A 14,036-nucleotide genomic window follows, 5' to 3' on the forward strand; every position below is an offset into this window, starting at 1 on the left:
ACATAAAATTTGTTTGTGCAGTATCTCGATGCTGCAAAAAGCCATTAAAAACAAATTATCAAGCACACTCAGACAGAATAAACAATTAAAAATTAATATACTGAATCATTACAACAGTTTATTCAATTTAGTTTTCCACACATACTAAACTGTTACAAAGTCATCCTACAACACACAAAACATGATTTGAATCTAAAAGCAAGAAAGGTTAATGACCTTGAACACCATCACTGTTTCTCTTTCTACAGATGCATTCTGACATGCTGAGTAATTCCAGTGGTTTGTTTTTTTTTCACATAGAAACAGAAAACCTACAGCACAATTCAGGCCCTTCAGCCCACAAAGTTGTGCCAAACATGTCCCTACCTTAGAAGTTACTAAGCTTACCCATAGTCCTCTATTTTTCTAAGCTCCATGTACCTATCCAAAAGTCTCTTAAACGACCCTATTCTATCCGCCTCCACCACCATTTCCGGCAGCCCATTCCACACACTCACCACTCTCTGAGTAAAGAACTTACCCTGACATCTCCTCTATACCTACTTCCCAGCACCTCTTGTGGCAACCATTTCAGCCCTGGGGAAAAGCTTCTGACTAACCACACGATCAATGCCTCTTGTCATCTTATACACCTCTGTCAGGTCACCCCTCATCCTCTGTCGCTCCAAGGAGAAAAGGCCGTGTTCACTCAACCTGTTTTCATAAGGCATGCTCCCCAATCCAGGCAACATCCTTGTAAATCTCCTCTGCACCCTTACTATAGCTTCCACATCCTTCCTGTAGTGAGGCGACCAGAACCGAGCACTGTACTCCAAGTGGGGTCTGACCAGGGTCCTATATAGCTGCAACATTACCTTTTTAGTACATGATTTGAATCATTGCTATGCACCATAATTCTCTCATTTGTCATTTCACTTCAGTAACAACCTGAATTTAGTAACAAGATATCTTGGCCAGAAAGTGCAGTGCACCATTGCAGCTGGTCATTTGGTTATTGCAAAGCTCAATGGCAGTCAAGATCCCTAGCCTTCAGGTATCAGCATTACATCTGTTCTTCGTGCACCATAGTGTCAATTTTGCCATCAAAGAATCAAAGGCCTGGGAGGGCAGAGGAGTGGAGATCAGGGTCTCCATCAGAATTTGGAACTTTTGAAGGACCTGAGAAACGGGAATCATCAGAGATGAGATCAGTGGATGGTAGTGGGAATTGACATCAGAGGAAATAGTACTTTATACTATTTACCTTCTTTCTACCTGGATGCTACCTGGATTAGAGGGCATGTGCTACAAGGAGAGGTTGGCCTAACTAGGGTTGTTTTCTCTGGAGGCTGAGGGGAGACCTGATAGAAGTTTATAAAATTATCATAGAGTAGATAGCCAGTATCTTTTTCCTCGGGTTGATGCAAGAGGGCATGCATTTAAGGTGAGAGGGGAAAAGTTCAAAGGAGATGTGCGGGCTAAGTGTTATTTTTTAAAAACACAAAGAGTGGTGGGTGCCTGGAATGCACTGCAAGGGGTGGTAGTGGAGGCAGATATGATTGAGGCATTTAAGAGGCTCTTAGATAGGCACATGAATATGCAAAGAATGGAGGGATATGGACCATGTGTAGACAGAAGGGATTAGGTGTGATTAACATAATTAGTTCAGCGCAACATCATGGGCCAAAGGGCGTGTTCCTGTGCTGTACTGTTCTATGTTCTATCTTCCAACTTGACTTTCCTTACTTGGGTTGCAGTCCAGTGGACCACTAGTTTTTTTGAAATGACCAGTGATGGCGGCTCTTTGGAACAACATGGCCTAATTTCCCGGGCAACACTCCAAAAACAGCACTTCATGAAGAACGATGTCACCTGATGCCGGTCTCTTGCAGTTTCACAACACCCAAAAATTATATTCGATAAGAGCAACTTTATTCCCTAGTTCAACCACGCAGCTCAAGTGCCATGCTCCCAAAGGACCAAGTTCTTCTTTAATCCTTTTTTGTTGCCATGCCACTTCTAACTGCCAGATCACATTGAATATTATATCAACGTTCTTGGCATCCTGTTCACCAACGTTCCTGAAATTTTATTTCTGAATAATTACTTGTTAATACCTGCTTCTACCTTAAAACAAACAACCTTATTGTCAATAACTTCATGATCTCAGACCTTTGATTCCCAACTTGCACTGGTCTTGCTTTATTAGCAAGCAAGCAAGAGATCATTGAAATACTTTATTACCTCTTTCATGTGTACATACTGATGTCACTATAAGTTTCAGTCATTGTACAAAGATTTAAGTTGCTCTTTTCTGTCAAGGAGCCACACAATCAATCTTGTTGTAACCCCAATTCCACATTCCTGCATGCCCACAATAAGCTTTGACTCTGATGCTCATCAAGCATCTGTCTGCACCTACCTCAAAATGTTCAAATACTCTGCTTCTACCTTCTTTTGAAATTTTACCTCATGTCTGTGTTAAATGGGCAACCCATTGTTTTTAAGCAGTTCCAGATGTCACCACGAGGAAACAACCTCTCCACATCCACCATGTCAGGATCCATCAGGATCTCACGTCTCAATCAAGTCCTCTCTCTAAACTCCAGAAGATACAAGGCTTTACATTTCAGTACAAATCCAGCAAATTTTCTCTGAATTGCATCCAATAATTTATAATCTCAGAAATTAAGATGTAATGTGCAGATAACAATTGGCTTTGTGTGTATTCTGATGCCATTGACAAGAATATGGGCCTTAAGTTCAACATCTGCAAGACAATGGTCCTCTGCCAACCTGCCCACACTGCACAGGGTGGCACAATGGGACAGTTAGTAGACCTGCTACTTCACTGTTCCCAGATTCAATGCGGACATCCAGTGCTGTCTTTGTGAACTTTGCACCGCATGTGAACCTGTGACTGCATGGGACTCCTCCAGATGCTCTAGTTTCCTCCCACATCACAAAAATGCGCACTTTGGCAGGTTAATTGGACAAAGCAAATTTCCCCTGGTGTGGAGATGAGTGGTCGAATCTTCATGGGTAATGAGTGGTGGAACCTATGGTGGAGTTGATGAGAACATGGAGAGAATAAAATGGGGTTAGCATAAATGGGGATGGTGGTCAGCATGGACTCAGTAGTCCAAAGTGCCTGTTTCTGTGCTGCATGATTCTATTACACGGCACTAGTCTCCAACAATAAAAGCTCATGGCAAAGCCCTTGAAAAAGTGGAGAACTTCCCACACCTCAGGAACCACTGCTCATTTGAGGCAGAAGTTGATGATGAGATTCACCATCACCTTCAACGTGTCAGCACAGCCTTTGGTCTGTTGAGGAAAAGGGCATTTGAAGATCAAGACTTCAAATCTGGTAAAAAAACGCACGTCTGTCGGGTTGCAGTGATTCCTTCCAAAAAATGCTTCTGAGAATTGGAAGACCAAAAGTATGTCAAGGTACTTGAGAGAAAGCACCAATGTTGCCTCTGCAAAATCCTCCAAGTTCACTGGAAGAGTAAGTGAATCAACGTAAGTGTCCTTTTGCAGGCCAATATCCCCAGTATTGAGGCCCTGTGATGAGTTGGACAAGTCATGACATCTTCATGTCTCTTAAAACAGACTTTGTCATGGGAAGAAATTACCAGGCTAACATAGGAAAAGGTTCAAGAATAGGTTCAAAACCTTGTTGAACAAATGCAACATCCCCACAAACTCTTACCGCTCAAAGAAGGAAGCATAAGGGCCTTTTATTGAGAACTTCCAAATTCATTCATTGGGAGCACAGAGAAGTCCTTTGCAAATGGCAGAAGCAACACACTGCCTCACACACTATTTATCTGCCTGCCCCATCAGCCACTTCCTGCCCCATCTGTGGAAGAGTCTGTGGTTCCCACATTGACCTCACCAATCACCTCAGATTCCACAAATACGTGTGGAAGGTGAGGGGGAAAAATTTAAAAGGGACCTGAGGGGCAACTTTTTCCGCACAGAGGGTGGTGGGTGCATGGAACGAGCTGCCAGAGGAAGCTGTAGAGGTGGGTATGATAACAATGTTTAAAAGACATTTGGACAGGTACACGGATAGAAAAGGTTTGGAGAGACATGGCCAAATGCAGGAAAGGGGAAATAGCTCAGAATGACATCTTGGTCGACACGGACGAGTTGGGACAAAGGGCCGGTTTCTGTGCTGAATGACTCTATGACTCCAAGAAGAGGTGCTGCAGGTAGTACAGCCCCAGTGATCCAAGGTTTGATTTAATATGGAATTTATAATATTCTCCCTGTGACCACATGGATAATGCCCAGGTGATCTGGTTTCCTTCCACATCCCAAAGACATGATGTTATCAAGGTAAATTACAGCTGTAAATTATCCCCCATGGAAGAATTGGGGAGGGGGGAGGGGAGGATCAGTAATAGTTTCAGTGGTGTAAATGACCTTCTTCTACATCAAGATGAAATACAAGGAAGCAGGTGTGACTGAAGCAAAACCTCCCTACTTTTGTTTTCAATTCCCTGAGCAACAAAGGACAACGTTCTGTGAGCTTTCCTCATTACTTGCTGCAACCACACACTAGCAACTTGTGAATTATACACCATGACACCCAGTTCTCTTTGTATCTCAGACCTTTGCAATCTCCTGTTATTTAGATATTGTGGCTTCTTTTTATTTTTCGTGGCAAAATGGAAAATTACACATTTTCCTGCATTATACCCCATTTGCCTCATCTTTGTCCATTCACATAGACCCCTTTGCAGTTTCCAAAACTGGTATGAAAACTCATTGTGTCTCCTGCTTCATAGAAAGGTATTTTAAGTGCCCAATACAGCAGAAGAAAAATTAGTATTCTTTTAAAACATTTCTAATAATCCATTTGTTTATGTAATGCAAAATGCAAATGGTCAATGCAAAGGAGGTTACTTGAAATAAAGTTGTTGAAAACATAAAAACTTGTTCATCCAAGTGACATCCTCTGTTTTAATCGTTACTAAATATTTGAATAATTAAATAAAAAAAAGGAAGCAACCTAGTTATTCAAATTAGCCACCTTATATCTAAGGTACCAATAACCTAACGCTTCCTTAATTTGAATCATGCTACATGCAAACCAGTGATGTGTGCAATAAAATATTTATGAAACAATTAGATTAGAATCAACATTTTGAGCAAAATCTGAACAACACAACTCACTCTACTTACCCAAAATATACAACAAATCTTTCTGTCTCTACCCTGCAGACACAGATTAGTAGGTAACGTGAGCTTTTTTTTTAAACTAGAAATTTTAGAAGATAAATTAAGGATTTTCTTCATCTGTAACATGGCATAGCATGCATATTATGATAATGCTACTTACTTCCTGACAAACACATTCAAAGAATTTTTGGTTATTTCCCACTTAACAAGTGCATCCCCATGACTAATCAGAATGTCAAGATCTGTTCATAATGCTATTCCAGGATATCACTACGAGGATTGCTGACAAACAATGCACACACAAAGCAGTCAAGCTAGAGCAGCTGAGTAACATTTATTTCAGAGATTTAGTGATAACATTGTTCATGTATCTGAAAAAAAAATCATGATAATGTTCTTCATATTTCTGGTTCTTTTTATAGCTTTATTCTTGGAAATGTGCAGTTTTTAATAAGTATCCAGGAAATTCAGGAACCAACTGGTGAATTTTTTTTCCTCAATGTGTGGAGATTATTCACACTGAATAAGGGATGGTAGTCTTTCATAGCAGTAAATATAAATATAAAATTAAAAAGTGCTTGTGTGATGTAGGGTACAAAATGCTTGGCACTCCAAGCCACACTGTCACTTGGATATGACGGAATTTTACTCATTTTTTTTCTTCAGATCATGAGTAGCGGTAGTCTCAACGATTGTTTGCAAACTAATTTTGGAAAGGGACCATGTCCAATCAAAAGCATGATTGGCTTATTACCAATAAGTCAGCAAGAGGAAATTTGCCTCAAATTAAGAGTAATGCTGACTAAAAGAGGGGTGGTGGTGTGGGTGGGGTTTGGGGTTTGGGGTGGGCAAGAAAGAGTATGAAATGTAATTCTTATCATTCAGAAAGGTTTGTCTTGATTTTTTTTCTTTAATTTTACCCCATAACCTACACTTCTTCTTCACCGATATTCACAAACCCTCTTTCATAATCAGGCCATTAATCTATCCAACAGATAACTCCACTATTCCTGCAATGACTAGCCAATTTGAGCCATGTATGAAAGAAACTGTTGCCTGAATTGAGATTAAAGTATTGAATTTGGGCACCTCTGTTCAGCAACATTTTTTTCTTCTTCTCCAACAATTAGTCACACCATTTCTTTTAAATCAATTCATAACAATTTAGTTGGCCAAAAAAGTAACTATGATTTTAAAATATTTTATGGATCTTTGAGACACCAGTTGAGTATTTCAGATACACAAAAAAAGACTGCCTATTCTTCCAAAGGCAGGCTTATGCTGTTCATGTTGTCACCACAGACAGTACAAGAGGCCCCTGCTGAAACGAGCTCTTTCAATGCCACACAACACTAATGCCGGCAGCAGAACTGCCTCTTTCACACAGCCAAATTACTGGCAACTGCAAGGCTGCAGACAAACTGGCAATGCAACAGCTGTGGAATAATTTCAATTAGGATTAAGTGGCATCAGCATTACTTCAGTTTAACTTTGTTATCCAAATTAAGATTGACATTTTATTACTGTTCATTAATAGCTGTAACAAAGTGAGCAATGCAATGAAAATTTACAATAAAGAAAACAGAAGGACTGTTAGTCATTTTGTTGCAAATTATAAAAACATACTTTTATAATTTAATAGAACTTTGATGTCCCTTCCATGGCAAAAATATAATTAAGAGCTTTTGTGCTTATATCAACAAATTTTAAGGAGGCAGTTGGTAAATTGTAGGCAGTGTTAACTTACCTTGATATTTTTAGCATGGGCAGTTGTCAATTTAACACGATACAATGCTTTACAGTCACACATGGATAGTGTATAAGATGTGCTGAGCAAAGATTTACAGGTCAATCTTATGAGTGCAGTATGAAAAACAGTATTCACTGGAAACCATATTGGGAAATCACAAACATGTCCCTATATTTTGATGTTGAAACTTCTCAATTGCATGCTTGCAATTCCCCAACATGCACTTCTGGAAAGCAAAATTTAATACCGAGATACACACACCTAAAGCTAGTTGGGTGTTTCTTCATTTAGGTCTAGGCTCAAAGACATTATCAGGCCAAAGCTGTCATATTAACAGCACTTTTCCCATGAGGTGAATGTAGTTGGCAGGGGTACTGAGTATTGAAGTGGCCCAAACAGGTACTTTCTAAGTTCCCTGTGGGATCACCAAGAGCAGGTGTGCTGTGCTGTCTTCTACAAGAAAAGTTAAGGCTTCCCCTACACAAACGGATTGCAATACCGACTGGGTGAAAAACAAATCTGAACAAATAAACCTGTCAGAGGTAGGAGAGCTCATTTAGCGGTGAAAATGACCCAAGATCATTCCTAGACTTTGAGTTAAACAGAACCAATACAAAAGTAGCTTTAATACATTTCATTTCGCTGGGTATGTTCTGCCAAATTTATTCAAGTGTATAAACAAATCACACTCTATAAATCAAAGATACTGCACCATATTAAATATTGGTTTGGTAAACATAATTACACTTAGTTTGCAAGATATTGATGCTAATAATCTTGTGCAATTTAAGAACAAATAACATTCTTTACATTATATCAGTTAACTGTTACACTTACAGATTAATGACATAATCAAATAACTAATGCCCAAGAACACTAGTGAAGTTAAGAGTCAAGGAACTCTTTTGAACCACAGAACCGTGCTGTATGAAACAATATTTAAACTTTAACTATTCCCATCTTTCCTCAATTCACTGATGTTGGTTCAGAAATATGTAACAACCAGGGCAATGGGAGAACTCTCTTGTTCTTCCAATTGTGCCAGAAGATATTTTACACCCATCCAAGAGGCAAAAGCCAATTCAGTTTAAGATTATGTTTCTGTTATGAAAGGTTATTGACCTGAAACATTAACACTGTTTCTCTTTCCATCGATGCTGCTTGTGATGCTGAGTATTTCTAATATTTTCTGCTCTTTATTTCAGTTTTCCAGCATCTGTAGTATTTTTTTTCAGTATAATAAAACTAATGGCATTTAATGATCCAAGGGCTAAATAGATGCTGAAAGTATAGAAAATACTTAGCAGACCAGGCAGCCTCACTTGAGAGAGAAACAGAGTGGAAAGAGAGAAGAACCCTCTTTCCCTCACTCCACAGATGCTGCTTAACCTGCTGAATATTTCCAGCACTTTTTGTTTTATTTACATTCACTGATGTTGGTTCAGAAATATGTAACAACCAGGGCAATTGTTCTTCCAATCATGCCAGAAGATATTTTACACCCATCCAAGAGGCAGAAGTCAATTCAGTTTAAGGTTATGTTTCTGTCAGTGCAAAACTCTCTTAAAATGTTAGACGGAAATGTCATCTGAGATTACATGCTTGATTCTCTGAAATCGGGCTTAAATTCATTCCCGACTGAAATACAGACATGTATACTTCACTGAATAAAGTATTCACTGTTAATAAATATTAATGTATTTATATTATTTGATAAATTGATATAAAAGCTTGTTAATCAAAAATAAACAAGCCCAGGATGAAATTCACATACCGGTCTAAAGAGATAATCAAAGTCTCATTTATTTCAGGTAGATCATCTGATTTTACTGTGATGTTGATCGTCGCATTGCTTTGGCCTGACAAGAATTTAACAGAACCATTGATAGGGCTGAGGTCATCAATGCTAATGTTATGACGATTAACCCCTGCGGGCTCCAAATGCCAGTACACCTCTGCAGAGCCATCAGTGCCATCGCGTTGCAAAGCAATATATATCTGAAACCATGTCCACAATAAAGAATAACAACTTATTAGACTGTGCCAGTGCTTCTGAAACAGTAAAATAACAACAAAAGAAGAAATGATTTAATATTTATCATATTCACATGTTCACAAGAAAATAGGAGTAAGAGTAGGCAACCTCAAGCCTGCTCCTTCATTCAGATGATCACGGATGATCTGCCCCAGGCTCATTTCTTCTTCCATGCCAGATCCCCACTGCCCTCAATTCCCTGACCTTTCAAACATTTATCTACACCCTCTCCAAATGATCCAGCCTCCACAACCCTCTTGGGTATGAAATTCCAGAGATTTGCCACCCTCTCTAAGAAATTGTCCCTATGTACATGAGTCTTAGACAGCCACCTCCCAATCTACCTCGTTATATAATAAAATGGACTCTTGACCTCACAATCTACCTCATTGTGACCTTGCACCTTATTTGTCTACCTGCACTGCACTTTCTCTGTAGCTGTTACACTTTATTGTGCATTCTGTTATTGTTTTACCCTGCACTACCTCAATGCACTGTGTAATGGATTGATCTGTACGAACGGTATGCAAGACAAGTTTTTCACTGCATCTTGGTACATGGAACAATAATAAACCAATTTATATCTATGTCTCTTTATTCTCCCAATACTGGAAACTTCACATCTACCCTGTCAAACCCACATAGGATCTTGTATTGTTCAAGAAGATCACCCATTTTTCTAAACTCCAAAGAATACAGATCCATTTACTTTAGCTGCTTACAAAGGGCACCTATTGAGAATTAGCCTGGTGAAACTCTCTTAGACTGCCTCCAAAACTAGAATATCCACTATTAAATAAAGGAACTGAAACTGTGCACAGTACTCTGGGTATGGCCTCACCAACAATAGTTCCCTATTTCTAAACTCCAATCTCCCTTGTAAGAAAGGCCAATTTGCCATATGCCTTCCTAACCACTTGCTGCACCTGCCTGCAAACTTTGTGATTCAGTCAGAACAAGTAGATCTCTCAGTACTTCACTTATTTGCAATCTTTTGCCATTTAGATAATACACTGTCTTTAGGTTCATTTTAGAGTCATACAATAATACAGCACAAAAATAGGCCCTTCAGCCCAACTGGTCCACGCCAACCACAGCATCCTCCCTGCTAGTCTCAGTTGCCTGCGTTTGGCCCATAACCCTCCAAGCCCCTCCCCTCCACGTACCTATCCAAATGCCTCTTAAATGTTGCAGTTGTACCTGCCTCAACCACTTCCTCTGGCCCACTTTCCCCCAGGGGAAAAGGGTTAGGGAGTCCAGAACTGGAGGGCACAGATACAATTTTGCCAAAGTGCATAACCTCACAGCTTCCCACTTCAAACTCCGTTTGCCAATTCTGCAGCCACCTACTCAATCTGTTTTTATATACTCCAACCCAGGCAAAACAAAAACCATACATAGCTCCACATACCTGACTGTCAGAGGAGTTCTCTGGTTCATAAACAAGGAGAGTTTCATTGCTGGTAAATCCAACTTCTCCATTTGCCAACTCAGGTGTAATTATTAGTGAGACCATTAGCAAATCAGCAAGCCTGGGACTCACTGATGGAACAGGGGGAAGGATGTTCACTAGCTCCACTGTCTCCAGCTGAAAGAATTAACAGAAACTTAGAAACATAGAAAACATAGAAAAACTACAGCACAATTCAGACCCTTCAGCCCACAAAGCTGTGCTGAACATGTCCCTACCCCAGAAATCACTAGACTTACCCATAGCCCTCTATTTTATTCAGCTCCATGTACCTATCTAACAGTCTCTTGAAAGACCCTATCGTATCAGCCTCCACCACCGTTTCTGGCAGCCCATTCCACGCACTCACCACTCTCTGAGTAAAAAACTTACCCCTGACATCTCCTCTATATCTACTTCCCAGCACCTTAAACCTGTCCTCTTGTGGCCACCATTTCAGCCCTAGGGAAAAGCCTCTGACGATCTACCCGATCAATACCTCTCATCATCTCATACACCTCTATCAGATCCCCCATCATTCTCTGTCTCTCCAAGGAGAAAAGGCCGAGTTCCCTCAGCCTGCTTTCATAAGGCATGCTCCACATTCCAGGCAGCATCCTTGTAAATCTCCTCTGTACCCTCTCTATGGCTTCCATAAACTTGTCAGAATTAAGTGTCAAACATTACAAGGGAAACATTTTTTTTTATCTAGCACAACACTTTTATTAATACAAAACAATCCCCTTACTGCTATCAAAGCTGTAGCTCCTGCTGGAACACGTTGCAATACCATCAGCAAATCCACAAAACGAAATCACATGGAGAGGAAATTTAGTTCCACAGCCACTCCTCCTTCCAAGATAACCAGAGGTGCAGAAGGATGTGAAAGTGAAACCATAATTCCCAAGTCCAATCACCACATTCCCACTTCTGGTTTTAAGAGAATTGGGGTAGGCAACCAATCTTCTTACCTGACCTATCCCCTGGTGCATCTGCTCTCCCCTCCTCCCACACACCTGCCTATCACTATCTCTTACCTGCATCTACCTATCACCACCCTGTGCCCACCTATCACTGCTCTGCTTTTCCCTCCTATATGTTGGGCTTCCCCTTTTCCTATCTTCAGTCCTGACCCAAAACATTGACCGCCTGCTTTTCTCCACGGATACTGCCTGGCCTGCTGAGTTCCTCCAGCATCATCGTGTTTTTCATCTAGATTCCAGCATCTGCAGTCCTTTACTTCTCAACCAATTTTCAAAGTGGAAGTGGGCAGTGAAATATTTTAAGAAGTAGTGCACTTGTCTTAACACATTGTCGGTCCTCAGGAAAACTAAGCTGGTAAAGGAAGCAAGAAGGACCAGATCCACAATATGTCCTCTTACTGCACTGTTCATCAGTTAGTAGCAGCAGTTATGTTATGCCTCAGGCCCAAAAGGACAACCTGAAATTAATTTTGTTTTGAACAACATATAAAAACTCATACTTCCCAAGTTCTTGTTCTCCCACAATACTCACCTCCAATTCTCCCCCGGCATATTTTTATTAAGTTCCACACAAAAGGTTCATTATCAAACTGAGGACCAAGGGATTAAAGGCATAGTAGCAGCATGAATTGGAAATTGGCTGAAGGACAGGAAGCAGAGAGTAGTGGGAAAGTGTTATTTCTTTTAGACTGATGTATGGCAGACCAGCAGTGTCCACAGGGGTCTGTGCTTGACACTGCTTTTTTGTTCAGATATATTAATGACATTGGACATGAATGTCCAGAGCAAAGTTTACAAATTAGCAAACGACAGAGCCTGGAAGTTGGTAATCCGTGGGAGGGTAGTAATAGGCAACAAGAAGACATTCAGTAGATAGGCTGTCTGAATTGGCTTCCCAAGTGATAGATGAAATATAATAAAAAGAGTATAAAGTGATACACCGGCAGAAATGATGAGGAAAGGCGAGATGGATAAAATGGCACAGTTCCAAAGGGTATGCAGCAACACCTGAATCTATGAATACGTTTTTGAAAGGGTTGTTAAGAGAGTGGTAAGGAAACCATTTGGATCCTGAGATCCATAAACGGAGGCAAAAAGTTCAGAAGCTTTCAATATTTCCATTCCACTAACCCAGCCCACTCTGAATCTATAACTCTTCTCACTAACCGTTTCATTATCATTTAACCAGGTGACAAGCATGGTACTGCTTTTGGCCTCCTGACTTCTACCCCAGTTATCAGACATTTCATTCCTCCCACTGGACCCATGACCCCATCATGGAACATCAGACCATACTTTCCCAGTTACTGAATTCATTTCCTCCAGAGATCTTCCCTCAACAGTCTCCAACCTCAGAGTCCCTCAAACAGTGCACAGTCCACTTATACCTCCCCTTCCAAGATCCACAAGCAGGACTGGCCCTGACAACTCATCATTTCAGCCTATTCTTATCCCACAGAACACATCTCTTATTATGAACTACTATTTTTTTGTACTTAACCATGTCTCTTCTTGATATCCTCATTGGTTTAATGCTGCCAGTTATTTCCAGCCTTCTACACCAGTAAAACACAACAGGATGATCTGTAGGCTTTTCACTTCTTCCTTGAACAGAGGCCTAACTATCACCCTCCAGCCACTATCCTCCTTTTTCCTGGATAAAGTTGTTCTCACTTTGACCAATTTCTCTTTTACATCCACACATTTCCTCTAAATAAAACATAGAGCTAATGGAAAAATCAAACGGGTCCAAACTAGGGCTGTCTCTGTGCGGGATGCATAGAAGTTCCTTGTTTCAGTCCTTTTGGATCTTCTACCTCACCCATTTTTTCTGGTCCATTGATGGCCGTATCAGTGCATCTTTCTGCCATTACACAAACCTTTGCTTTCATTTCCCACCCTCACATGGTACCCTTCTGACTCTCACTTTCCCTTTCTGACTTCTCTATCTCCATTTCAGAGGGTAGATTAGCGACCAGTTTCCACCACAAGAGAGCCAACACCAACATCACTAGCGCCCACCCTGCTTTCATTCACCCACTTTCTCCATCTCTGTTACATCTGTTCTAATGACACCACCCTCCCAACAGTGTTTCAAATAGGTCTTCACTTTCCTCAACTCTTTCATCACAATTGGCAGAGCTTTCAACTGCATCTGTTTCATTTCCCACCTTTCTACTCAAAGCAAGGATAAAGCACGTAAAGTTTATACATATAGAGTTTCAGCATCTCCTTGTTCCAAATTCATAAACACTAATAAACTTCATTGTAACCCAAGGGCTCCGTCTAATTTACATCATGTTTTTGTTAACTATTATGATTCCCTGCTTGGATACAAATGCTTAAGTTTTTTTGCAAAGTAGCATAATACTAGAAAAATAAGGCAATAGCTTACTTAACAGGAACTAAGATCAAATAGTCACAACAAAATATAAACCACGACCCATCACCAACACACATATAGTGCTTATTCACGATTCCTCAGTGCATTACTCATTATTATTACTGCTACTATCGTTAAAAATAGGATTCAAATGCTGGTTTACAAACAATTAAATTCACAACTCATCTATTATGATTCTTTTATATATTCTTTGCAGTATTGTGAAGAAAGTTGGAAATAGGCTGGATCACACCGATGGATAG

The 14,036-nt window shown here is 40.2% G+C and overlaps 1 protein-coding gene across 1 annotated transcript in view; it reads right to left on the minus strand.

The window, feature by feature from the left end:
- The window catches only part of adgrv1 (adhesion G protein-coupled receptor V1), a 249,447-nt gene that overhangs the window by 189,109 nt on the left and 46,302 nt on the right, over positions 1 to 14,036 (minus strand). The window contains exons 11-12 of the mRNA XM_052020663.1: positions 10,369 to 10,545; positions 8,697 to 8,920 (exon numbers count right to left, since the gene is read on the minus strand). Of these exons, the coding sequence (XP_051876623.1) occupies positions 8,697 to 8,920; positions 10,369 to 10,545 (401 nt within the window). The remainder of the gene's footprint in view (positions 1 to 8,696; positions 8,921 to 10,368; positions 10,546 to 14,036) is intronic.

This window comes from Pristis pectinata, chromosome 7 (assembly GCF_009764475.1).
Source record: "Pristis pectinata isolate sPriPec2 chromosome 7, sPriPec2.1.pri, whole genome shotgun sequence".
NCBI lineage: Eukaryota > Metazoa > Chordata > Chondrichthyes > Rhinopristiformes > Pristidae > Pristis > Pristis pectinata.